The sequence below is a fragment of the Ranitomeya imitator genome, chromosome 5 (genome assembly GCF_032444005.1).
Source record: "Ranitomeya imitator isolate aRanImi1 chromosome 5, aRanImi1.pri, whole genome shotgun sequence".
NCBI lineage: Eukaryota > Metazoa > Chordata > Amphibia > Anura > Dendrobatidae > Ranitomeya > Ranitomeya imitator.
The window spans coordinates 495,570,067-495,597,774 of record NC_091286.1 but is presented as its reverse complement, the minus strand read 5'-3'; the positions used below and the strand labels follow the sequence as shown (position 1 = coordinate 495,597,774).

The 27,708-nt window shown below is 44.7% G+C and overlaps 1 protein-coding gene across 7 annotated transcripts in view; it reads left to right on the top strand.

The window, feature by feature from the left end:
• The window catches only part of SCHIP1 (schwannomin interacting protein 1), a 770,942-nt gene that overhangs the window by 726,732 nt on the left and 16,502 nt on the right, over positions 1-27,708 (top strand). For all 7 annotated transcript variants that reach the window (XM_069727421.1, XM_069727420.1, XM_069727423.1 and 4 more), the window contains one exon: positions 17,529-17,647. In XM_069727421.1, the coding sequence (XP_069583522.1) occupies positions 17,529-17,647 (119 nt within the window). The remainder of the gene's footprint in view (positions 1-17,528; positions 17,648-27,708) is intronic.

Sequence of the window (27,708 nt, the reverse complement as noted above, 5' to 3'; positions counted from 1 at the left end):
TCACACTTACCGCCGTTCACACTTACGCTCAGCTCACACTCAGCTCGCTCACACTCGCTAAGCTGGAGATTTAAAGATTTTTTTCTTTTTCCCCTCTGCAGCAATCTGCCTTGCTGTTCAAATGCACTTCCAAAAAGAACTTGAGCCCCAAACAGCTGCCCCTTATAAACCGTTAATTATAAGCCCCCACCCTAAGTTAACCCCTTGTGAATATAGCTACTCCCAATTCAGCAACTCACACAGGTATCTGTTAAAGGCTTTCCAAATACCTCTTCACTGAATCACAAGTCACACTTTCCGCCGTTCACACTTACGCTCAGATCACACTCAGCTCGCTCACACTCGCTAAGCTGGAGATTTAAAGATTTTTTTTTTCTTTTTCCCCTCAGCTGCAATCCACCTTGCTGCTCAAAGCACTTCCAAACAGAAGACATATCTTATTCATTGCCTTTAATGTAAAAAAAAAAAAATCACATAGCTCTTTTCCTTTTTAAATATTTGAATCATTGAAATCAATTGGTACTTTAAAGAGGATATCCGGGACTTTAGAAAAAAAGGCATGTGGTTATTAACAGAGGTAACTACCTGCCTGTTGTACCTGGCGCCGGTTTTTGCCTGCTCCTTCCACATATTCAGCTTCTCCCTGTCAACAGAGCAGCAGTTTCTCTTCCTATTGACAGGAGGAGACTACTGGTGTCATGCTGATTGACAGCCGGCTTCCACTGCCTAATTGGGGGAATCCGGCTGTCAATCAGCATAACACCAGAAGTCCCGTCCTGTCAACAGGAAGAGACACTGCTGCTCTGTTGACAGGGAGAAGCTGAATCTCTGGCAGGAGCGGTCAATGACTGGCCCCAGGTACAACAGACAGATTGTTGCCTCTGTTTGCAACTACATGCCTTTTTTTTAAAGTCCCGGATATCCCCTTTAAAGAGGATGAGTGACCATGTCAGACATGGCCAGTTTTTGCTATTCTTTTCTTTCTGCTGCTTTCCTGAGCATTCTGCTTTTCTCGGTTGTAAATTATGCCATATAGATCCAGATATATGAGGCTTTTTAATTTAGTGCAAGTTTTTATGGTCTTTACAAAGGGGCATGGCTGACATTTGTTTTGAGTGTGTCTTTAGGCTGCTTTGCATCATTACCCTGTGAGCCACACCCCATTGTTAAAGACAATAAAAATTGCACTAAATAAAAAGATTTGAATCTCTGGAACCATATTATGGATTTAAAAAAGAAAAAAAGTAGAATATTCAGGGAAGTCGTGGAAATTGACCTGACAGCAGGTCTTCTTTACAGGGGTTGTCTGGCATTAGGCTACAAGTCTGCACTCACTATGTGACTAAGGGAGCAGTCAGACAGCATGCACGTCTATGCAGCTGTCACACTCGGGTCACGAGAGCCTGTCCGAGCATTGCAATGTGATCGTCGTCCATGTTCTACGGCGGTCTGACTGCACCCTAAGTCATGTGAATCCTCACAGCATGCAGTGTGCACACTGTGAGGATTCTCCGGTGCCAGAAGCAGCGGGTACATTCCGACTAGATGTGCGAGGCCTCGCTCAATGGAAGTGTATTGAGAGAGGCCGGACACATCTTGTCGGAATGTGGCCGGAAGTATACAAATTGCGTACTTGCAGTCACATGTCTGCCCGCTATATAAACCGAGAAAGCAAGGTAATGGATCAATACAATGGTATAATCACAAATACCAGTTTGTTCACAATGTGGTTGTGCACAAAATCCATACCAAGGTAGGGGTAAATATTCAATACAAAGTTTATTAGAAAAAAAATATATGTATAAATTACACAGAGAAAAATAGAGGGGTAGGTGAGCAATCACAGCTAAAATAATCAGTATATCAGGTGGTATAAAATACACTGATAAACAGCACAAATATCACTGCTGCAGTGTCTGCAATACATAATGCTATGGAATCATAAATATAAATATAGCAGACCTTAAGACATCGCAGCAGGAAAGTGCAGGCACGCCTCCTGACGACGCCAAAGCGGTGAAACGCGCGTCGAGGCTCCCCTGTATCCTGCTAGCACGCCTGCACTTTCCTGCTGCGATGTCTCAAGGTATTAGTATTTAGCCAAGCTTGGCAGCAATTGATTCTTAAATACCTTGTATTATATCAATGCTTCAGTAATCCACTATTTCGGGTGTCCAATAGGATCATTGTTAGCTTATTTAAGCTTTTGCATTTACGGTACTTTCTTTCAGTATGGTCTTACTGGCACCTTGTCTGCTATATTTAGATTTATGATTCCATAGCATTATGTATTGCAGGCATTGCAGCAGTGATATTTGTGTTATCAGTGTATTTTATACCACCTGATATACTGATTATTTTAGCTGTGATTGCTCACCTACCCCTCTATTTTTGTCGGTGTGATTTATACATATATATTTTTTCTAAGAAACTTTGTATTGAATATTTACCCATATCTTGGTATGGATTTTGTGCACAACCACATTGTGAACAAACTGGTATTTGTGATTACCATTGTATTGATCCATTACCTTGCTTTTTCGGTTTAGATGTGTTGGCTTGGGGGGGTGTCCTCTGTTTGCCTTGAGGACTTTATTTTGTAGGTTTTACATGACTGCCCACTCTCTGCACAGGAGAATCCTAATTACAGCAAGCGCAATTTGAGGATTCACAAGTGCAAACTTGTAGCAGTAGTCTAAGGCTGGAAAACCCGTTTAAGGCTATGTTCACACCTTTATTTTGAAATCCTGCAGGTCTGTTCATCATTTAGGAAAAGACAAACAGAGTAAATGTCAAAAATGAGTTATTTGCATAACTTACGTAAATGTCAGCAGACAGAATATTATGGAGTCCATCTTGTTTCTGCTATATATCAATTTTTAGAACGAAAGAGAAAGGTTCTGCATGATGCACTTTTGCTTTATTCCTATAAACGGACACAAAGTGTATGGATGGCCCCGTAATAATCAATGAGGGCCCTTGGCATCATTCAGGTAACAAATCCATGATTGAGAGTAATTCCTTCTGTCAGCTCCTAAAACATAACAAACGGAACGTCCACAAGTACGAACGGAGACTTACGCAAACATTTTCTGTTTCCAAATAGAAACAGATACCGGTAAATGGAAAACAAAAATAGAGATGTGAATTGAGACATATAACAGTTCTGTAGACAGAATCCGAGTGGAGCCTCCAATGTAGCTGTGAGCTTACTGTGCTGAACACTAATCATTGCCTTATGTGTCAGTCTTCACTGTGGTCCTGGTAATCCACGCAAACTAAAAAGACCAGTACAAGTAGTAACCAGCTAAGAAACGTGAGAATTATGGGTACCCTACGAACCTGTATGTGTCATCAATAACTGCACCAATAAAAGAAATGTAAGAAATATCCTGCATAAAATGACCCATCTGACCCAGCATGTTCCTTCCTGATAAAACACTTGTGCGGATAAAACCTGGAATGACAATGAACGCAGTAGGGTCTTATCTAGATTACAAAAGATCATAGTGGTTTGTCCTGATGAAGTGCATGATTATCTCGAAATGCGTTGATAAAACCGCATCCATAATACATCTGGTCTCCTATTCTATATTGGATTCTCGGCAGCGCAGTTTTACATCCACTTTCATCTCAAACTTTGCTTAGGCTACTCCCATACATCAGGTTATTGCCGTCAAGCAGGATCCGAAACATTTTTTTAAAAAACGGAACTGTTGCAAATTGTGAAAAACTGATACAACGGATCCGTTTTTGTGCTGGATCCGTTTTTTTGTTTTTTTTATGTACCCGGGGACAGAGTTTGGACTTCCTGTTCCGGGGGGAGAGAGAGAGAGACCCCAGAATGGAAATTTTGCATGACTGTATGGAGAATGCATGGAAAATCAGATTCGGAGGCTGGATTCATCATTTCACATGTCAGTTTCATCCATTTAATCGCTGGAACCGTTGCTTGGCGTTTTTTCGCCGGACAGAAAAAAACATTCCTATGAACGTTTTCTCCGGCCACCGGAAAACTAATTTTAGATGGATCCGGCAAAAAACGGATGAAACGTGTGGCCATCAGGCACAATCCGGCACTAATACAACTTTATGAGAAAAAAAGAGATCTGGCGGAAAAAAAACAGATCCGTTTTTTCCAAAACTCGCTGGATTGTGCCTGAGCGCAAAAACCTGATGTATGAAAGTAGCCTTACCACCCTGATAAAAAAATATTTAGAATTGAGAGTCCTCAGTGGTTGATACCTTTTAGTGGCCAATTCTAAATATTTTTCTATCTACTGGCTAACACGGTACAAAGATACCTTATATACTCGAGTATAAGCCAACCCAAGTATAAGCCGACCCCCCAATTTTGCCACAAAAAACTGGGAAAACTTAATGACTCGAGTATAAGCCTAGGGTGGGAAATGCAGCAGCTACCCGTAAATGTCAAAAGTAAAAATAGATACCAATAAAAGTAAAATTAATTGAGACATCAGTAGGTTAAGTGTTTTTGAATATCCATATTGAATCAGGAGCCCCATATAATGCTCCATAAAGTTTATGATGGGCCCCATAAGATGCTCCATATTAAAATATGCCCCATATAATCCTGCATAAAGGTTAATAATGGCCCCATAAGATGCTCCATAGACATATCTGCCCAATATAATGCTGCACAAATGCTGATTATGGCCCCATAAGATGCTCCATTAAGATATTTGCCCCATATAGTGCTGCACAAACCTTGATTATGGCCCCATACAGACACTTGCCCCATATAGTGCTGCACAAATGTCATGGCCCCTTATAGTAGTGCTGCACAAACGTTATGGCCCCATATAGTGCTGCACAAACATTATGGCCCCATATAGTGCTGCACAAACATTATGGCCCCATACAGTGCTGCACAAACATTATGGCCCCATATAGTGCTGCACAAACATTATGGCCCCATATAGTGCTGCATAAACGTTATGACCCCATATAGTGCTGCACAAACGTTATGGCCCCATATAGTGCTGCACAAACACTATGGCCCTATATAGTGCTGCACAAACATTATGGCCCCTTATAGTGCTGTACAAACGTTATGGTCCCATAGATGCTCCATACAGACACTTGCCCCATTTGTTGTGATAAAAAAAAAATCACATACTCACCTCTCCGTCGCTCAGGCCCCGGCGCTTTCAATATTCACATGCTGATCGTTCCGGTTCCGCTCCATCTTCAGCACTGACGTTCAGGCTGAGGGTGCGCACTAACCACGTCACCACGCCCTCTGACCTGAGCGCCACTGCTGAAGATGGAGCTGCGCCGAAATGAGGAGCAGGTGAGTATCGTGCAGCACAGCGCTCCCCCTCCCCGTTACACTTACCTGCTCCTGGCACTGTGCAGTCCCTGCTTCCCCGACGCTGCAGCTTCTTCCTGTAGTGAGCGGTCACCGTTACCGCTCATTACAGTAATGAATATGCGGCTTCACCTCTATGTGAGGTGGAGCCGCATATTCATTACTGTAATGAGCGGTAACGGTGACCGCTCACTACAGGAAGCTGCCGGCGTCGGGAAGCCAGGGACCTGCAGGGACCGTGCCAGGAGTAGGTGAGCATAATTAGACAGCCCCCGCTCCCCCTCACCTGCCGACCCCTGGGTATGACTCGAGTACAAGCCAAGAGGGGGACTTTCAGCCCAAAAAAGTGGGTTGAAAATCTTGGCTTATACTCGAGTATATACGGTAACTAAAAATTGGCATATGCATATGTATTCACCCCCTTGCTATGAAGCAAGAGGCATCACTAACCAAACAACCACATGAAGACCAAGGAGATCTCCAAACAATTCAGAAACAAAAGTTGTTGAAAAGTACAAGTTAGGGTTTGTTTATAAAAAAAAATATCCCAATCTCTGATGATCCCCTACAGCACCATAAAATCTATTACGGTATTTCATCCCATAAATGTAATTTATGCCTATATATTTCTCACTTCACCAAGACTATAGAGTGCTGATACATCACACACAAATAGGATTACACAAATATTTAAACACAGGTTGTAATTAGTGTTGAGCATTCCGATACTGCAAGTATCGGGTATCGGGCGATACTTGCGGTATCGGAATTCCGATACCGAGATCCGATACTTTTGTGGTATCAGGTATCGGTATCGGATCCATAGGAATGTGTAAAATAAAGAATTAAAATAAAAAATATTGATATATTCACCTTTCCGGCGGCCCCTGGACATCACGCTGGTAACCGGCAGGCTTCTTTGTTTAAAATGAGCGCGTTTAGGGCCTACGAATGACGTCGCGGCCACGCGACCAATCAGATGCCGCGACGTCATTCGCAGGTCCTAAATTCCTAGAATTAGGAGTTTAGTGAATGAGAATGATGTCGCGGCTTCCGCTCATGTGACCGCCACGCGACCAATCAGAAGCCACGACGTCATTCTCATTCACTAAACTCCTAATTCTAGGAATTTAGGACCTGCGAATGACGTCACGGCTTCTGATTGGTCGCGTGGCGGTCACATGGGCGGCACGCGACCAATCAGAAGCCGCAACGTCATTCCTCAGGTCCTAAACGCGCGCATTTTAAACAAAGAAGCCTGCCGGTTACCAGCGTGATGTCCAGGGGCCGCCGGAGAGGTGAATATATCAATATTTTTTATTTTAATTCTTTATTTTACACATTAATATGGATCCCAGGGCCTGAAGGAGAGTTTCCTCTCCTTCAGACCCTGGGAACCATCAGGATACCTTCCGATACTTGGTGTCCCATTGACTTGTATTGGTATCGGATATCGGTATCGGCGATATCCGATATTTTTCGGGTATCGGCCGATACTATCCGATACCGATACTTTCAAGTATCGGACGGTATCGCTCAACACTAGTTGTAATGTAACAAAGGTAAAAAGCTAAGGGTGAATACTTTCCTAAACCACTGTAAGTTGCTTGTCGCATTGGAGTCCACAGCAAGTATGTCACTTGCGACTTGTGAGATTTGTGTCTTCTGTGTCGTGGTCGTAGGTCACAAGGCAAAACCATCAGAAATTTACCTCTTACCACTTTGGGATTTTCTGTTTTTGTGTTTTCGTTTCTTGCTCCCCTTCTTCCCAGAGCCATAACTTTTTATTTTTCTGTCAATATGGCCATGTGAGAGTTTGTTTTTTTTGCGGGACGAGTTGTACTTTTGAACTACACCATTGAGTTTACTATATCGTGTACTGGAAAATGGGAAAAATATTCCAAGTGTGATGAAATTGCAAAAAAAAAGTGCAATTCCAATTTTTTTTTTTTTTAACCATGTTCACTAAATGCTAAAATTGACCTGTGAGTTAGGCTACGTTCATTAGCGTTTCCCGACGCAGCGTCGGGAAACGCTGCGGCGACACATGCGTCATGCGCCCCTATATTTAACATGGGGGACGCATGGACATGCGTTGTGCTGTGTTTTTTGCCGCAAGCGTCGGGCGCAGAAAACGCAACAAGTTGCATTTTTCTTGCGTCCAAATTTCGGCAAAAAACGACGCATGCGTCGCAAAACGCAGCGTTTTTGCGTGCGTTTTGGTGCGTTTTTATTTGCGTTGTGCGTTGCATCGCCGACGCAGCGGCGCACAACGCAAATGTGAACGTAGCCTTAGCAGACACCAAACATCATGCATAGGTTCTTTTTTATTTAAGTGGTGAACAAAAAAATCTAAAGTTTGTAAAAAAAACAAAAAAACAAAACAATTTCTGAGTCTTGTAGCGTCTCCATTTTTTGTTATCTGGATCTGGGTGAGGGCTTATTTTTTGCATGTTGAGCTTACATTTTTATCGATATCATTTTGGGGTTGAGGCAATCTTTTGATCGCCCGTTATTGCATTTCATTGCAATGTTGCGGCGACCAGAAAAAAAAATAATTCTAATGTTTTGATTTTTTTCTCGTTATGCCATTTATCGATTGGATTAATTCTTTTTATATTTTGGTAGATCGGGGGGTTTCTGAACGCAGCGATACTAAATATGTGTATTTTTTTATTTCTTTTCCTAAAAGCTGCACTCTTCTGATTGCTTGTGCTGCACATAGCAGGGCTTCAGCAGAAATGCTCATCTGCCATGAACAAAGGCCATGGGGTGGTGCACATAGCAGATCGGCAACGACAACCACGAGGGTCTCCTGCCAACCCATCAGCACTTAGCCATCAAATCAGCAGTCATGTGCCTGAAAAGATGCGGGCTCAGCGCCGGAGCCCTCATCAAAGGGGGCAAGGCTACCTATGATGTATAGGTACGCAATAGGTCGCAAAGGGGTTACGGCGTAAATGTCATTTTAATTTATATTTCATAAATCAATAGTGCATGCGAAAATAAGTAATCCTGTAATGTCTTATCAGAGGAATCGGCTTCTTTCTGTCAGAATTGACCTGTCATTATCAAAATTCTCACTTGTGAGGTAAAATCTGTATTCATTTCGGACAGACTCCATTACTGAGATGGCGGCTGCTACTGGTGAGAGTCTATGTAGATGAGGAGGGAGGAGCTCTGTTTGGCTCCTCCCATCTACATAGAATCTCACTAGTAGCAGCCGCCATCTCCTCTCAGTAATGGAGTCTGTCCTCACCGAATACAGATTTTACCTCAAAAGTGAGAATGTTGATAATCACTGATCAATTTTGGCTGAAAAAGAAACAACTTTTTGTGATAATATATATTACAAAGTAGCTTAGTTTCATGTGTACTGTTGATGTATGAAATAATAATGAAAACGGCGGTTTTGCTTTAAGTGTGACAGATGGCGCCATGTCACCTTAGCCCATGCATGAAGCCAACCTTATTTTTGCCCATAGATATAGATTGCATCTGTATGTTCAGCTTGGCCACCATCTAGAGGTGATGCTGAACCCATTGGATCCTTGTTCCCCTGTCTGTCCGGCAGCCATTAAACATTATTTATGGGCCCTCGCTGACAGAAATCTACTCCTCTGCAGGCTTTAGCCTCAGATGTGATCCTGCCACCCCAAGCATTCTCTACATACCAATCCATGGAAGTGTGAACACAGCCCTCCAGACGGCCATGCTGGCAAACAGTGTGTTGTGCTTGTCATCAGGCAATGACAGTGCTCCCAGGGGAGGAATCCACAACAATCTGTGATCCCAGGGTTACACTGTGTAAGAACACATTTGACTCCATCTTTCCTGGCCCACCTGTGGGTTTAGTGACCTGTTTGCTTTTCCTCTGACAGGGGTTCTCAGTATTGAGGTGTGACTTCACCCGTGACTGATGGGCCGGGCCCTGACGTCCGTGGGACCCCAAATTATAGGGATAATTTGGCATAAAAACAGTAAAATACTTACTACAGAGTGAAGCCATGTAGCATATTAATTTCCCCGCTTCTGTCGTATTTTATAATAATAATAATAATAATTTTATTTATATAGCGCCAACATATTCCGCAGCGCTTTACAAATTATAGAGGGGACTTGTACAGACAATAAACATTACATCATAACAGAAATACAGTTCAAAACAGATACCAGGAGGAGTGAGGGCCCTGCTCGCAAGCTTACAAACTATGGGGAAAAGGGGAGACACGAGAGGTGGATGGTAATGTTTTCTCCATCTTAGATTTCTATAATGCCCTGCTACAAGTGGGAGATGTAATGTTGGTTTTCAGAGGCATTAAGTGCTGGTCCCTGGAATATATGACCGCCCCGCTCGCCTTTGTCATGTAAATATAATGGTGTCGGATCTCCTGAAGATGCATTTTGCCTTTATTAGGAAAAGCCGGGGAGCGTATCAGTACATTGTAGCCACATTCCCTGCTCAAGTGTGGAGGTGATAGTGGGAGTATGACAGGCCCTGGTGCTGAGATCTTACAGGCAGAAAGTACCAGATGTCTTCACTTCAATGTGAGAAGAACAAACAGAGGCGAGGAAGGAGATTCTACCAGTCTGTCAGAGTTTGAGCTTTTCCAGAGCTTATGTGGGAAATCTGATCAAAAGTCTTCAGAAGCAAGGTAAATGGAAGAGAAAGTGGAGTATGGACGAGCGCTAATATTCCAGGAGGTCCTCTGCTGCTAGAAATGAACACAAAGAAGGATGCAATCTTGCAAAAAATCTCTTGTCTTAACCTGGAAAGTGCTACTAAGGTAACCCATATTTATCAGAAGTATGTATGATGTCAAGCAAGCTCTTATAAGGAGGTATGTTTTAATTCCACTTTTAGTAAAGAAAACAAACAAAAAACAAACTTACACCGAGATGTGGGTCACTGATCCACTTTAGGGAAGAGAGGGCTGCGTACATAGATGTGGGTGACTGATATACTTTAGGGAAGAGAGGGCTGTGCATGACTTCCAGCTAAACCTAAAAAGTGAGGATACTAACTGATAGACCAATGACATCCTGGGAGACATGGATATAATCATTTTATGGCTTCTTTGTTACCTCTGCGATTCAATGTACAAGTAAGCTGCTGAATGCATGCAACAGATTTCTACAAGTGTGTCCCTATACTGTTGTGTTCAGCTGCCATTGCAGGATCCAGTTGCAGATTTCGCCATTGGAAACATAAAATATGCCTTATAGTTAAGTTATACAACATATACTGATCAAGCCTAAGCCAAGAGTTTTTTTCCATATCTTTTAGCTAGCCATAGTTTGGGGGCATGTCAAAGTAAATATCAGGAGCACTTTACAGTACAAATTCTGAATGTAGAGACCATGCGACGTGTTACCAGAACCTGAATATCATTTTTTTCAACACTTTTTGGGAGGTTTGATATAAATATCTGCCAAGATTGCATATATTTCATTTGTGCCGTGGGATGAGTAATAATAATCTGCATAATTGTTGTTAAACAGGTATTTCCTATACTCCAAAACCATGCTTATAGGTAATCTAGATTGTGAGCCCCAATGGCGACAGAACTGATGATGTCTGTAAAGCGCTGTGGAATTAATGATGCTATATGTGTGAATAAAATAATAGTAAAATAGTATAGTCATCGTATGCCATTACGTTATGGCCGGTGGGGGTAAGACCTCTTAGATGGCACTGATGTTGGCTGTTTGGGAACTCCAGCTAACCCCATATTTTGTGAATGGGAACCTCTTCCAGTTCTTTGTACAATGAGTGGCCAGGTGTCCGCTATCGGGGAATTTATGTGAAGTGGATGCAGGTCTTCACCAACGTGGCTACACCTCTCAGCGTCTTAGAGGTCAGACTCCCATATTATAAAGTGATTATATTAATTAGTGATAAGTAATTAGTGATAAGGAGTTATCGGAGCATGGTTGGGTGTTATCCGAGTATCTTGGGCGTGCTCGAATAATGTGTTGAAGTTCCCACGGCTGTTAGACAACCACAACGCATGCGGGAATTGCCTAACGTAATCACAGATGTGTTGCGGCTGTCTAACAGCTACGAATCGTACAGCCGCGGGGACTTGAACATATTATTCGAGCACGCCCAAGATAGTCGGATAACAACCGAGGACGTTCGCTCATCGCTAATAGTAATGTATCAGTAACATGAATGTATTATGGTTAAAGAAAGAGGCCGGATGAAAGATCAACCATTCATATGGTTCATTACTATGATGTAACTGATACACTATAATACTTTAATTTAACAAGATTTTGTATGTTGTAAGTCTGTGGATGTTCAGAGCGGAGATTTCTGCTACCGAAATCGTGTTTGACTAGGTAATGTTCAGATCTGCAGAGTCTTTCTAATGTGGCTTTGGGAAAATGGCTGATCTAGTAAAGTGGATTGCAGTGCTTTTTTATAGGAAGTGCAAGCAGTTGTAAAGCCTCGGCACAGGAGCTTTCACTGCAGAAAGGATTACATTATTGCTGGAAAATAGAGGACATGTCGTCAGTAGAAAATGGCTAAGAAGCTTATTTCTGCCGCATGTCTGTGCGTTCAGCGATACACATGGATGTTTTTATTTAATCAGGGCTTAATTTCTTTTATTAAAACCGTTTCACATTATGACTTCATTCAAGGTGTTTTATTCTGGAGCTTTGTTCATCTCATGAAACAGGGGAGAGGAGTCTTCGGAGATATGGTCCGCCACTGTCGTTAATCTTCTTACACCAGATTACCATCCACATCCCTTTAATTGCATAGAGTGATTTATCTCATGTACTTATGTTTGTCAAGAAATAAAAACAAAATAGGCTGTAGTAGGAACACAATAGGCCCTTCATTACGGTTATTACATGACCACTCATCTTTCTGTAGTAGCATTGTGGTGTTAGCGACCATCAGTCGTGTAGATCCTTGCAGTGCTGCCCAGAAGATTATGGATCACCGCTTTCTATTCTTTCCTCTGTTTCAGGGTAATTGGGACCGTTCAGTTGAGTGTTGCTGACAAATCTCAAATAATGAGTTTATATACGAATAATGATTTTTATTGTGCATTTGTGTGATCTGCTATGCCATTTTAATGAAACGTTCTATTCAAAAAACATTATTCATGGAGACACCAGTATTGTTCAATGGAAGCAAGCTATCTATCAACAGGATAACTTGCTGTTTGGTAGTCGTCCCATTGCTGGACATGCATCGATTGGTAAATTGAGGACCTTTTATTTCCATTTCAAAATGGTATGGCAGGTTGGACGGCCGATCACCGCTACATTCATATGGCAGGTTGGACGGCTGATCACCGCTACATTCATATGGCAGGTTGGATGGCCGATCACCGCTACATTCATATGGCAGGTTGGACGGCCAATCACCGCTACATTCATATGGCAGGTTGGATGGCCGATCACCGCTACATTCATATGGCAGGTTGGATGGCCGATCACCGCTACATTCATATGGCAGGTTGGACGGCCGATCACCGCTACATTCATATGGCAGGTTGGACGGCCGATCACCGCTACATTCATATGGCAGGTTGGACGGCCGATCACCGCTACATTCATATGGCAGGTTGGATGGCCGATCACTGCTACATTCATATGGCAGGTTGGACGGCCGATCACCGCTACATTCATATGGCAGGTTGGACGGCCGATCACTGCTACATTCATATGGCAGGTTGGATGGCCGATCACTGCTACATTCATATGGCAGGTTGGATGGCCGATCACTGCTACATTCATATGGCAGGTTGGACGGCCGATCACCGCTACATTCATATGGCAGGTTGGACGGCCGATCACCGCTACATTCATATGGCAGGTTGGACGGCTGATCACCGCTACATTCATATGGCAGGTTGGACGGCCGATCACTGCTACATTCACATGGCAGGTTGGACGGCCGATCACCGCTACATTTATATGGCAGGTTGGACGGCCGATCACCGCTACATTCATATGGCAGGTTGGACGGCCGATCACCACTACATTCATATGGCAGGTTGGATGGCCGATCACCGCTACATTCATATGGCAGGTTGGACAGCTGATCACTGCTACATTTATATGGCAGGTTGGACAGCCGATCACCGCTACATTCATATGGCAGGTTGGACAGCTGATCACTGCTACATTTATATGGCAGGTTGGACGGCCAACCACCGCTCCATTCATACTCTATAAGGCTACCGGACAAAGCAGAGTGCAGCGCTCAGCAGGCCCATAAGGAATGAATGAGGCAACAGTTGAGTATGCACACTGCCACCTCATAGTTTTGGGGATAACAGTTCCCTTTTCTGCCAAATAGATGGTAGTCCCAACAGGTGAATCCCCTACCGATCAACAAGTTATCACACCTTTCTTGGATAGGTGTTGATTTGTTCTCACTAGATAACCACTTTAATATAGATCCTTAGGGACTCTGCTTCCCTAAAGGGTCTGTGTATGAAGCAGTACTCTGTATATGGACCTAATGTAGCTGAAGAAACATATACAATGTCCATTTTCCCATTTAAAATCTCACTAGGTACTAAATGTAGTGTAGTGTATGTAGTTCAATTGATGTCTTTGTGAGACCTTAGGCTGGAGCTACAAGGTAAGGGGCGCACGATGATAGATTGCTCTGACGCTGCTGCACCTCCAGCATAGAGCAGGTGAATGGGAACACAATGTCACACCGCAAACCATTGGAATCAGATGGACATTTGGTGATGTGCTCGTCATTGGCTCAGTACGCCATGTGACTTCCTTCACCTGTATCACTCTGTGATGTAGCAGTGGCATAGAGCCATCTGTGACTGCACCACCTGTGTCGCCCCGGCCTAAGTGTGTATGCTAAATGTTATCATTTTATGAGTGTTGTCTAAACATTTAATTTATATACACAGGAGTGAATATTTTTTTGCTATTTAACCTTTCTGGTAGAAGAGAAGAGCAGTAAAAGGCGGTAGACTTCCATCCATCAAGGACTGGCAGTATGTGACTGGTAGAGCTACTTGGGCATGTTCCTGTTTCAGGTTCATTCTCAATTGTGGCCAACTGCTTTCCTGTATTTTGTGTTACAAGCATAGTGCCCTGTATGCAGAAGAGAGAAGTTCTTTTGCTGCTTTTTTATGCTAATTTTAAGCTGCTTTTTACAGTACCAGCAATACCTATGAGATTTCAGAAATCTCATGCACACAGGTTGGGTTTTTGTTTGATCAGTATTTTGTGCTTTGCTGTGTTTTTTGGACATAGAGCATGTCACTTCTTTCAGCGTTTTTCACTCATTGACTTGAATGGAATGTGAAAAAATGCTGCAAATACGCAGATTGACTTTTCTTGCAGCGTATTTGTGACGTCACACTCGGCTCTGCTACATCTCGATGGCAGGCTGCATGATGCGTCCATGCAGCCTGTCATCCAGCAGAGCGGACCCGAACCCCATACACTTGAATGGACGGTCCGACAATGCAGTGTTTGGCACGCTGTCATATGCATGACAGTGCGGCAAACCCCGCTTCTGATCGGCGGGGAAATCATCCCCGCCGGTCAGAGAGCCGCGCTTCCTACGCTGTCAGAAGACATCGGGAGCGCTCAGCTGTGAAATTTACCTCCGATCACTGATGTCAGCTGATGGAACTACTGCTCCCATCATCTGACACCTACAGCCGCTAATTACAGTGACAGCAGGAGTGGCGGATGGGAGTTTAAAAAAAAAAACGGCGTGGGTTCCCCCCTTTTTTTGATAACCAGCTAGACAAAACCCACAGCTGTCAGCTTCAGCAAGGCTAGTTATCAAGAATAGAGGGATCCTCACGCTTTTTTTTTTAATTGTTTAAATAAATAATTTTAAAAAGTGGGGTCCCCCCCATTTTTGACAACCAGCCTTGCTAAAGCTCACAGCTGGGAGCTGGTATTCTCAGGCTGGTAATGGGCCATTGATATAGGCCCCCAGCCTAAAAATAGCAGCCCACAACTGCCCAGAAAAGGCACATCTATTAGATGCACCAATTCTGGTGCTTTGCCCAGCTCTTCCCAATTGCCCTGTAGCGGTGGCAAGCTGGGTAATGAGGGGTTAATGTCACCTTTCTATTGTAAGGTGACATGAAGCCAGGTTAGCAATTGAGAGACATCAATAATATACCTATCCATTACTACTCCTATAGTAATTAAAGGGTTAAATAAACACACACATGCAGAAAAAATCTTTTAATGAAATAAAACCACACAGTTTTACCATTTTATTATTCTGCCATTCCAAAGCGATGCCATCAATCTTCTGAAAAAAAAATATAAAATAATAAACCAACAGTATACTCCCTGATCTGTCGCAGTCTTGTATAACGAGTGTCCGACGCAGTATCTGAGGGAGATAAAGCTTCCAACTGGGAGCGCTGCAAACGTGGCCGCTCCTGGCTGTAAGCGACTGGGGAATTAAACTAGCGGTGATGGCACCGAGCCTGCGCTGCCTCACAGCCTGACCTGAGGTAACCTACACCGTGGGAAATTGCCAGGGAAGAGGATACTGCAGGTAATGTATAATCTATTCTATCCTATCAATCTATTCTATCAATCCATTTTATCAATCTATTCATTCTATCAATCTATCTATTCTATCAATCTATCTATCTATTCATTCTATCTATTCATTCTACCTGTTTATTCTATCTATCTATTCATTCTATCTATGTACAGGAAGTTGGTTTTTTTCTCTGTGTGCACTCAACTTTTTTGGCATTCACAAAGAGAGAAAAAAGCGTCAAAAACACACCTAAACCTGCGTTTTGGCACAGCTTCTTTCCTGCCAAGATGATCAGGTTTTGCTGCAGAAAAAAAACACAGCAAAAACGCCCTGTGTGAACTTACCCTAATGCTTTAATGAATCCTTCTCTACTTTGCAACATAGTTGTATTTTCCCTCATAAGTGTTTTGTATTTATTTAATAATAATAATAATAATAATAATAATAACAATAATAATCTTTGTTTATATAGCGCCAACATATTCTGCAGCGCTTTACAGTTTGTTTAGTATTATGTAATTGTATTTTTCTTTGTTTTTAAACATTGCAAAAACAATGTTAGGCTACGTTCACATTAGCGTTGCGCCGCCCTGCGTCGGCGACGCAACGCGCGACGCATGTTAAAACGCGCGCAAACGCGCGCAAAAACGCGCGCGTTTTGCGACGCGTGCGTCGTTTTTGACGAAAATCGGACGCACAGAAAATGCAACTTGTTGCATTTTCTTGCGTCCGACGCTAGCGTCGGAAACGACGCACGTGGCGAAAAACGCCACCCAAAAAACGCACGCGTCCCCTATGTTAAACATAGGGGCGCGTCGCCGCTGCGTCGCCGCTGCGTCGCCGACGCAACAGCGGCGCAACGCTAATGTGAACGTAGCCTTACTTATCTGTTTAGAGGGTCTTTATAAACTTTCTCTGGCTATCAACTATTTGTATTTCTTTCTATTTTTCTATTAATGACTTATGTACAGGATTCGTAATGAATAAAATATCATTGTGGATGCTGCCATGAGCCAGATGTAAGCAGTGCACGGCGGTGAGCAGCACAGCTCCATTACAGTTCAGTGGCCACTGCTGGGTACTGCAGATCAGCTCCTAATATAGCTGCGGGTGCTGCCATCAGCCAGATGTAAGCAGTGCACGGTGGTGAGCAGTACAGCTCCATTATAGTTCAGTGGCCACTGCTGGGTACTGCAGATCAGCTCCTAATATAGCTGCGGGTGCTGCCATCAGCCAGATGTAAGCAGTGCACGGTGGTGAGCAGTACAGCTCCATTATAGTTCAGTGGCCACTGCTGGGTACTGCAGATCAGCTCCTAATATAGCTGCGGGTGCTGCCATCAGCCAGATGTAAGCAGTGCACGGCGGTGAGCAGCACAGCTCCATTATAGTTCAGTGGCCACTGCTGGGTACTGCAGATCAGCTCCTAATATAGCTGCGGGTGCTGCCATCAGCCAGATGTAAGCAGTGCACGGTGGTGAGCAGTACAGCTCCATTATAGTTCAGTGGCCACTGCCGGGTACTGCAGATCAGCTCCTATTCTCCTCGATCCAGTGCTCAGGCACTGCAAACATTTGTTGTATACAATCATTTTCCAATTAAATGTAATTTTACTGCACATTACTTTTCTGGGCTTCGTACATTTTTTCTTACCTGTCTTTCTTGTGACTTTTGTTAGGCTCAGAAGAATGAAAGAGAATCCATCAGGCAAAAGTTGGCACTGGGAAGTTTTTTCGATGACGGCCCTGGTCTCTACACCAGCTGCAGCAAAAGTGGGAAGCCAAGTCTGTCTTCCAGGTATAATATTATTTTTGTGTACATATCTGTATATTATTTATATAGTGCAATAAAAGTAGAAGTACTGTAAACTTATACAAAGAAGTCGTTGCTACACAATAAGCTATGTGAAGAAGCCAGCCTCTTCACTTCTGTCCACATGTTAACACTCTGCTTCTGCTGTTCAGTCTTCGCCAGTAGTGATGGTGTGGTGAATATCCATGTAATTATCGTAATCGTCCACAGACTAGTTATGGTCAATGATTCTAGTTAAAGGGAACCTGTCACCCCCAAAATCGATGGTGAGGTAAGCCCACCGTCATCAGGGGCTTATCTACAGCATTCTGTAATGCTGTAGATAAGCCGCCGATGTTATCTGAAAGAGGAGAAAAAGAGGTTAGATTATACTCACCCAGGGGCGGTCCTGCTCCGATGGGCGTCGCGGTCCAGTCCAGTGCCTCCCATCTTCATTCCATGACGTCCTCTTCTGGTCTTCACGCAGCGGCTGCGGCGCAGGCGTACTTTGTCTGCCCTGTTGAGGGCAGAGCAAAGTACTGCAGTGCGCAGGCGCAGGAAAGGTCAGAGAGGCCCGGCGCTTGCGCACTGCAGTACTTTGCTCTGCCCTCAACAGGGCAGACAAAGTACGCCTGCGCCGGAGCCGCGGCGTGAAGACCAGAAGAGTACATCATGGAATGAAGATAGGAGGCGCCGGAGCGGACCTGAGACACCCATTTGACCGGACCGCAGCGGGACCGCCCCTGGGTGAGTATAATCTAACCTTTTTTTCCCCTCTTTCAGGATACATCGGGGGCTTATCTACAGCATTGTAGAATGTTGTAGATAAGCCCCTGATGACGGTGAGCTTACCTCACCATCGATTTTGTGGGTGACAGGTTCCCTTTAAGATGTGGATATTAAAGTGTAATTCCCCAGATAACAAGTTATGCCCCATCTATAAAATGGGGGATCATTTGCTGAGCAGAGATGGACATGCTCAACAATGGAAAGACAGAGCGTAGGTCCATCATGCGCTCCATTCAAGATGGGACTATAGAGCCCGGTTATCGGGACCTCTGATGGTCCCACACACAGCAATCATAATATTATCACCTATTTTATGAGTACAGCATAACTTTGTATTTTGGGATTAATCTTTTTAATATGGAAGGTGATTGACATATGTTTGTCTAAGGTTATGGGGCCAGAACACGTGGCAGAATGTGTATAGAAGACGGACGGCTAGCATCAGGCCATTCATTTCAGCAATTCATTTATAACACTGGAAAAAAATATACAATGTAAAGATTGATTTATCACAAACATGATGTGTAAGGGGGCAGATTTTTCTTTGTGAAGAGCATTGAGTTGGTGAAGGGCGACTTCTAGGTCAGTAATGCTTCCTTGGGAAATGAAATATGTGCAAGGATTCTACACAGAAGAAGAGAACTGGAGCTCTAGTGCCAGCTACTGGAGGAAACCATTCTAAAAGGTAATATTATTATTATTATACATTTTTATAGCGCCATTTATTCCATGGCGCTTTACATGTGAATACGGGGCAAATATAGACAAATACATTAAACATGAGCAGATAACAAGGCACACGAGTACATAAGGAGGGAGGACCCTGCCCGCGAGGGCTCACAGTCTGCAGGGGGTGGGTGAGGATACACTAGGAGAGGGAAGAGCTGGCTGTACGGCTGTTCAGTAGGTTGAGGATCACTGCAGGCTGTAGGCTTGTCGGAAGAGATGAGTCTTCAGGTTCTTTTTGAAGGTTTCTATGGTAGGCGCAAGTCTGATGTGTTGGGGTAGAGAGTTCCAGAGTATGGGGGAAGCACGGGAGAAGTCTTGGATGCAGTTATGGGAAGAAGAGATGAGAGGGGAGTAGAGAAGGAGGTCTTGGGAGGATCGGAGGTCGCGTGTAGGTAGGTACCGGGAGACCATGTCACAGATGTATGGAGGAGACAGGTTGTGGATGGCTTTGTATGTCAGTGTGAGGGTTTTGAACTGGAGTCTCTGGGCGATAGGAAGCCAGTGAAGGGCTTGACACAGGGGAGAGGCTGGGGAATAGCGGGGGGACAGGTGGATTAGTCGGGCAGCAGAGTGTAGGATGGATTGGAGTGGTGCCAGAGTGCTAGAGGGGAGTCCAGAGAGTAGGAGGTTGCAGTAGTCGAGGCGGGAGATGATAAGGGCATGCACTAGCGTTTTTGCAGTGTTGCGGTCAAGGAAAGCACGGATCCGGGAAATATTTTTGAGTTTGAGACGACAGGAGGAGGCAAGGGCTTGGATATGTGGCTTGAAAGAGAGGGCAGAGTCGAGGATCACCCCGAGGCACCGGGCGTGTCTGGGACTGGGGATAGTGAGCAGCCATTGACATTGATGGATAGGTCTGGTGGAGGGGTAGAGTGAGATGGGGGAAAGATGATGAATTCTGTTTTGTCCATGTTCAGTTGTAGAAAGCGAGCAGAAAAGAAGGCTGAAATGACAGACAGACAGTGCGGGATTTTGGTAAGCAAGGAGGAGAGGTCAGGTCCGGAGAGGTAGATCTGCGTGTCGTCAGCGTAGAGATGGTACTGCATACCGTGGGATTCTATGAGCTGTCCCAGGCCGAAAGTGTAGATGGAGAAGAGTAGGGGTCCTAGAACAGAGCCTTGAGGAACACCGACTGACAAGGGGCGAAGTGAGGAGGTGGTGTGGGGGAGGGAGACACTGAATGTTCGGTCTGTCAGATATGACGAGATCCAGGAAAGGGCCAAGTCTGTGATGCCAAGGGATGAGAGGATTTGTAGCAAAAGGGAGTGGTCTACAGTGTCAAAGGCAGAAGACAAGTCCAGGAGAAGGAGGACAGAGTAGTGTCGCTTGCTCCTGGCAGTTAGTAGGTCATTGGTGACTTTAGTTAGGGCAGTTTCAGTTGAGTGATGGGAACGGAAGCCTGATTGTAACCGATCAAAGAGGGAGCAGGAGGAGAAGTGGGAGGACAGTTCAAGATGGACGTGTTGCTCCAGCAATTTGGAGGCATAAGGGAGAAGAGATATCGGGCGATAGCTAGACACAGAGGATGGGTCGAGGGAGGGCTTTTTGAGGATGGGTGTGATCTTGGCATGCTTGAAGGATGAGGGAAAGACACCTGTTGTGAGTGAGAGGTTGAAGAGGTGAGTTAGGGTTGGGATGAAGACCGTGGAAAGGTTAGGGATGAGGTGGGATGGGAGCGGGTCAAGCGTGCAGGTGGTGAGGTGTGATCTTGACAGGAGGGTGGAGAGCTGATCTTCTGTCATGGTGGAGAAGCTGGTTTTGGAGGAGCAGGGTTGAGCAGCTAAGAGGGGCAGTGGGCGCTGTGGGCCAAAGCTTTCTCTGATCGTATCGATCTTCTGTTTAAAGAAAGAGGCGAAGTCATCAGCAGAAATGAGGGGGGAGGGAGGAGGTGCGGGGGGACGGAGTAGAGAATTGAAAGTGTTGAAAAGCTGTTTAGGGTTGTGGGACAGGGAGGATATGAGGGATGAGAAGTAAGTTTGTTTTGCGGCAGTGAGCGCAGACTTGAAGCTGGCGAGGGACTGCTTGTATGCAGTGAAGTGGTCGGCAGAGTGGGATCGCTTCCATCTCCGCTCAGCAATCCTGGAAGCCCGTCTCAATTCTTTGGTCAGCCAGGGCTGCCTGTTAATTGTACGAGTTTTACTATGCATGAGTGGGGTGGCCGAATCGAGTGTTGTTGTTATTGTGGTGTTATAAAAAGTGGCAGCAGCATCTGTGTCATGAAGGGAGGCTATGTCTGTGAGAGGGAGAAGGGACTCAGAGAGTGATTGTAAGTTGAGATGTTTGAGATTTCTGCGAGGGTGAGTGAGTTTGTGGAGTGGGGGTTGCACACTAGGAGAGGAGAGGGACGAGAATGTCAGTAGGTTGTGGTCAGACAGGGGGAGGGGTGTGTTAGTGAGGTTAGTAAGGGAGCAGAGGCGGGTGAAGATGAGGTCCAGCGTGTGGCCATCTTTGTGAGTGGCCTCAGAGGACCATTGAGCGAGGCCAAAGGAGGCAGTCAGTGATAAAAGTTTAGAGGTAGCTGAGGTGAAAGTGTCAATGGTGACATTGAAATCACCCATGATGATAGTGGGGATGTCAACAGAGAGGAAATGAAGTAGCCAGGTGGTGAAGTGGTCGAGAAAGGTGGAGATGGCTAGTTCTGGGGGGCGGTAGATGACAGCCAGCTGGAGGTTGGAGGGGGAATAGATGCGGACAGAGTGCACCTCAAACGAGGGAAGAGTAGCGGAGGGTGGTAGCGGGATTGGAGTAAAGGAGCAGGTGTCGGACAGGAGCAAGCCAACTCCTCCACCGCGTTTGTTGCTGGGGCGAGGGGTGTGAGAGAGGTGGAATCCGCCATAGGAGAGCGCAGCTGGAGAGGCCGAGTCAGAGGGGGTGAGCCAGGTTTCAGTGAGGCCGAGGAAGGAGAGTTTGTTGGTGATGAAGAGGTCATGGATAAATGGCAGTTTGTTGCAGATGGAGCGTGCGTTCCATAGTGCTCCAAGTAGGGGGAGCGGGGGAGTGGGGGCTGGATGAATGGGTATGAGGTTGTCGTGGTTGGGAAAACGTGCGGAGGATCGTGGCAGGGGGTTAGAAACGAGTGTGGGGATGAATTGGGGAGGGCCGGGATTTGGGGATATGTCACCAGCAATGAGGAGTAACAGACAGATCATTAGAAGGTGGGAGCAGGATAGGACATGATGCGGCCGTGTGTGTCTGGATAAAAAGGATTGTATGTGGAGGAACAGTTCTGAGGAGAAGGTGAGATGGCTGGGGAGTATGGAGGAAGAAATGACTAGTTCCTTACTAGCAGGAGGGATTGCAGGAGATTGTAAGAAGGAAAGTAGTATGGGGGTGAAAGAGAAAAGAAACCGAAACATTGTAGTGGTCGGTGTTCTGTTACCCTCCAGTCAATTCCAGTCCAATTCAGTCTAATTCAGAATCATAATTAAAAAGATGTAATTCAGTCTAATTCAGAATCATAATTAAAAAGATGTAATTCAGTCTAATTCAGAATCATAATTAAAAAGATGTAATTTAAAAGATGGAAGTTAAAAGATGATTTGCAGCAGACTGAGTCTATAGCAGACTCCTGCATGTGAATATATCCCCAGTTAAGGGCAATCAGGTGTGAATGAGGGGGTGGCTGGGTATGGGAGGCCAGATGTAGAGAGTTAAGCAAAGGTCATAAAGTGAGGGAGGGGTAAGACTGACCACTCAAAGAGATGCCAGGATCACACAATGAGAGACATGAAAACAGGTCGTGGAAACAAGCTCATAGGTGAGAAAGCATACTAAAAGGATTATATGTGCTGCACCAAGACACTCAGATCCAGGGGAAGCATAGAAAAGCCAGTGCAATATACAGAGACATTCAGAAGCCAGGGAGAGCTGGGTAAAGTCAGTGCATACCATGGAAAATCAATGCAGTATACAGAGATATTCTGGAGCCAGGGAGAGCTGGGTAAAGTCAGTGCATACCATGGAAAATCAATGCAGTATACAGAGATATTCTGGAGCCAGGGAGAGCTGGGTAAAGTCAGTGCATACCATGGAAAATCAATGCAGTATACAGAGATATTCTGGAGCCAGGGAGAGCTGGGTAAAGTCAGTGCATACCATGGAAAATCAATGCAGTATACAGAGATATTCTGGAGCCAGGGAGAGCTGGGTAAAGTCAGTGCATACCATGGAAAATCAATGCAGTATACAGAGATATTCTGGAGCCAGGGAGAGCTGGGTAAAGTCAGTGCATACCATGGAAAATCAATGCAGTACACAGAGATATTCTGGAGCCAGGGAGAGCTGGGTAAAGTCAGTGCATACCATGGAAAATCAATGCAGTACACAGAGATATTCTGGAGCCAGGGAGAGCTGGGTAAAGTCAGTGCATACCATGGAAAATCAATGCAGTACACAGAGATATTCTGGAGCCAGGGAGAGCTGGGTAAAGTCAGTGCATACCATGGAAAATCAATGCAGTATACAGAGATATTCTGGAGCCAGGGAGAGCTGGGTAAAGTCAGTGCATACCATGGAAAATCAATGCAGTATACAGAGATATTCTGGAGCCAGGGAGAGCTGGGTAAAGTCAGTGCATACCATGGAAAATCAATGCAGTACACAGAGATATTCTGGAGCCAGGGAGAGCTGGGTAAAGTCAGTGCATACCATGGAAAATCAATGCAGTACACAGAGATATTCTGGAGCCAGGGAGAGCTGGGTAAAGTCAGTGCATACCATGGAAAATCAATGCAGTACACAGAGATATTCTGGAGCCAGGGAGAGCTGGGTAAAGTCAGTGCATACCATGGAAAATCAATGCAGTATACAGAGATATTCTGGAGCCAGGGAGAGCTGGGTAAAGTCAGTGCATACCATGGAAAATCAAAGCAGTATACAGAGATATTCTGGAGCCAGGGAGAGCTGGGTAAAGTCAGTGCATACCATGGAAAATCAATGCAGTATACAGAGATATTCTGGAGCCAGGGAGAGCTGGGTAAAGTCAGTGCATACCATGGAAAATCAATGCAGTATACAGAGATATTCTGGAGCCAGGGAGAGCTGGGTAAAGTCAGTGCATACCATGGAAAATCAATGCAGTATACAGAGATATTCTGGAGCCAGGGAGAGCTGGGTAAAGTCAGTGCATACCATGGAAAATCAATGCAGTATACAGAGATATTCTGGAGCCAGGGAGAGCTGGGTAAAGTCAGTGCATACCATGGAAAATCAATGCAGTATACAGAGATATTCTGGAGCCAGGGAGAGCTGGGTAAAGTCAGTGCATACCATGGAAAATCAATGCAGTATACAGAGATATTCTGGAGCCAGGGAGAGCTGGGTAAAGTCAGTGCATACCATGGAAAATCAATGCAGTATACAGAGATATTCTGGAGCCAGGGAGAGCTGGGTAAAGTCAGTGCATACCATGGAAAATCAATGCAGTATACAGAGATATTCTGGAGCCAGGGAGAGCTGGGTAAAGTCAGTGCATACCATGGAAAATCAATGCAGTATACAGAGATATTCTGGAGCCAGGGAGAGCTGGGTAAAGTCAGTGCATACCATGGAAAATCAATGCAGTATACAGAGATATTCTGCAGCCAGGGAGAGCTGGGTAAAGTCAGTGCATACCATGGAAAATCAATGCAGTATACAGAGATATTCTGGAGCCAGGGAGAGCTGGGTAAAGTCAGTGCATACCATGGAAAATCAATGCAGTATACAGAGATATTCTGGAGCCAGGGAGAGCTGGGTAAAGTCAGTGCATACCATGGAAAATCAATGCAGTATACAGAGATATTCTGGAGCCAGGGAGAGCTGGGTAAAGTCAGTGCATACCATGGAAAATCAATGCAGTACACAGAGATATTCTGGAGCCAGGGAGAGCTGGGTAAAGTCAGTGCATACCATGGAAAATCAATGCAGTACACAGAGATATTCTGGAGCCAGGGAGAGCTGGGTAAAGTCAGTGCATACCATGGAAAATCAATGCAGTACACAGAGATATTCTGGAGCCAGGGAGAGCTGGGTAAAGTCAGTGCATACCATGGAAAATCAATGCAGTACACAGAGATATTCTGGAGCCAGGGAGAGCTGGGTAAAGTCAGTGCATACCATGGAAAATCAATGCAGTACACAGAGATATTCTGGAGCCAGGGAGAGCTGGGTAAAGTCAGTGCATACCATGGAAAATCAATGCAGTACACAGAGATATTCTGGAGCCAGGGAGAGCTGGGTAAAGTCAGTGCATACCATGGAAAATCAATGCAGTACACAGAGATATTCTGGAGCCAGGGAGAGCTGGGTAAAGTCAGTGCATACCATGGAAAATCAATGCAGTACACAGAGATATTCTGGAGCCAGGGAGAGCTGGGTAAAGTCAGTGCATACCATGGAAAATCAATGCAGTACACAGAGATATTCTGGAGCCAGGGAGAGCTGGGTAAAGTCAGTGCATACCATGGAAAATCAAAGCAGTATACAGAGATATTCTGGAGCCAGGGAGAGCTGGGTAAAGTCAGTGCATACCATGGAAAATCAAAGCAGTATACAGAGATATTCTGGAGCCAGGGAGAGCTGGGTAAAGTCAGTGCATACCATGGAAAATCAATGCAGTATACAGAGATATTCTGGAGCCAGGGAGAGCTGGGTAAAGTCAGTGCATACCATGGAAAATCAATGCAGTATACAGAGATATTCTGGAGCCAGGGAGAGCTGGGTAAAGTCAGTGCATACCATGGAAAATCAATGCAGTACACAGAGATATTCTGGAGCCAGGGAGAGCTGGGTAAAGTCAGTGCATACCATGGAAAATCAATGCAGTACACAGAGATATTCTGGAGCCAGGGAGAGCTGGGTAAAGTCAGTGCATACCATGGAAAATCAATGCAGTATACAGAGATATTCTGGAGCCAGGGAGAGCTGGGTAAAGTCAGTGCATACCATGGAAAATCAATGCAGTATACAGAGATATTCTGGAGCCAGGGAGAGCTGGGTAAAGTCAGTGCATACCATGGAAAATCAATGCAGTATACAGAGATATTCTGGAGCCAGGGAGAGCTGGGTAAAGTCAGTGCATACCATGGAAAATCAATGCAGTATACAGAGATATTCTGGAGCCAGGGAGAGCTGGGTAAAGTCAGTGCATACCATGGAAAATCAATGCAGTATACAGAGATATTCTGGAGCCAGGGAGAGCTGGGTAAAGTCAGTGCATACCATGGAAAATCAATGCAGTATACAGAGATATTCTGGAGCCAGGGAGAGCTGGGTAAAGTCAGTGCATACCATGGAAAATCAATGCAGTATACAGAGATATTCTGGAGCCAGGGAGAGCTGGGTAAAGTCAGTGCATACCATGGAAAATCAATGCAGTATACAGAGATATTCTGGAGCCAGGGAGAGCTGGGTAAAGTCAGTGCATACAGCAGACTGAGTCTATAGCAGACTCCTGCATGTGAATATATCCCCAGTTAAGGGCAATCAGGTGTGAATGAGGGGGTGGCTGGGTATATCCACTCTTTAAAGGGTCTTGCCCCACATCACTTAAGATAAGAAGCCAATGCAAAACCTTCATTTACAGACATGTGTCATGGCTGCTTGCCCCTCATCAGTGCAAAGCAGGAGAACTTATTGGACTTATTGGCTGGGTGAGAGACCTCTGACAGGAGATCTAAGGAGTAAAGAAAAGAGTTGGTATTGACTTTTCAGATTACTACTGCAGGTGGTACTGGAGTCTTTGTTCTCTTTCTCTGTTAAGAGGCTATTTTCATGAACAAGGATGATCTATTATATAGTAAAACTCATAGTGGGCAAAATGAAAACATGTAGTCATAGGACACCAGTACTTACAAGTAGTCCCTACATTGCTATATAACTTGGCAGTATTCACTTTATTCTTGTTATTTGGGGATCAATCGCTCAGTGTAATAATAAAGTTATACGTGTATGTTTTCTTAAATAAGCACACCCATCAAAGTTTTTATCCTCTTAATATATTGCAGTCATCATATTATATAGCACTGTGTACTTCCAATTGCTCATTTTGCCCTGTTACCAAGTTAATTCTTCTCTTTCCTCTGCTCCATGTACAAACAGGAAGTCTCTTTTCTTTGCGTTTCTCATTCCCCTCTCCACCTCCTGACCCAGCTGCTCCCTCCTACCCCCTGCCAGGGACTTTTGCAGTGACTAATGACTCATACATGGAAAATTGACCTCATGTTTCTACATAGAGCTAAGAAGGATTCAGCTATTCAGTTTCTAATCACATGATGCCATAGATCTAATGGAGAAGAGAAGAATTAGCTGGGAAAAGGGGCAAATAAGCAATTCTAAGTACACAATGCCAGAAAAATGTTGATGGGAGTGCTTATTTAGAAAGCGCCACCACACCTGATGAAACCATGCTAGAAACCAAAATGTGTAACATTGGTCCAGTGGGGCTTCATAAAAAAAAAAGTCTGCAGTCTCTCTATGTGTCTGCAAACTGCAAAATCAAGACCGTGTGACACCATCATAGCTCCCCTGCTTAGCCATGCAGGTGGACAGTCACGTGACCGCATGTGAAT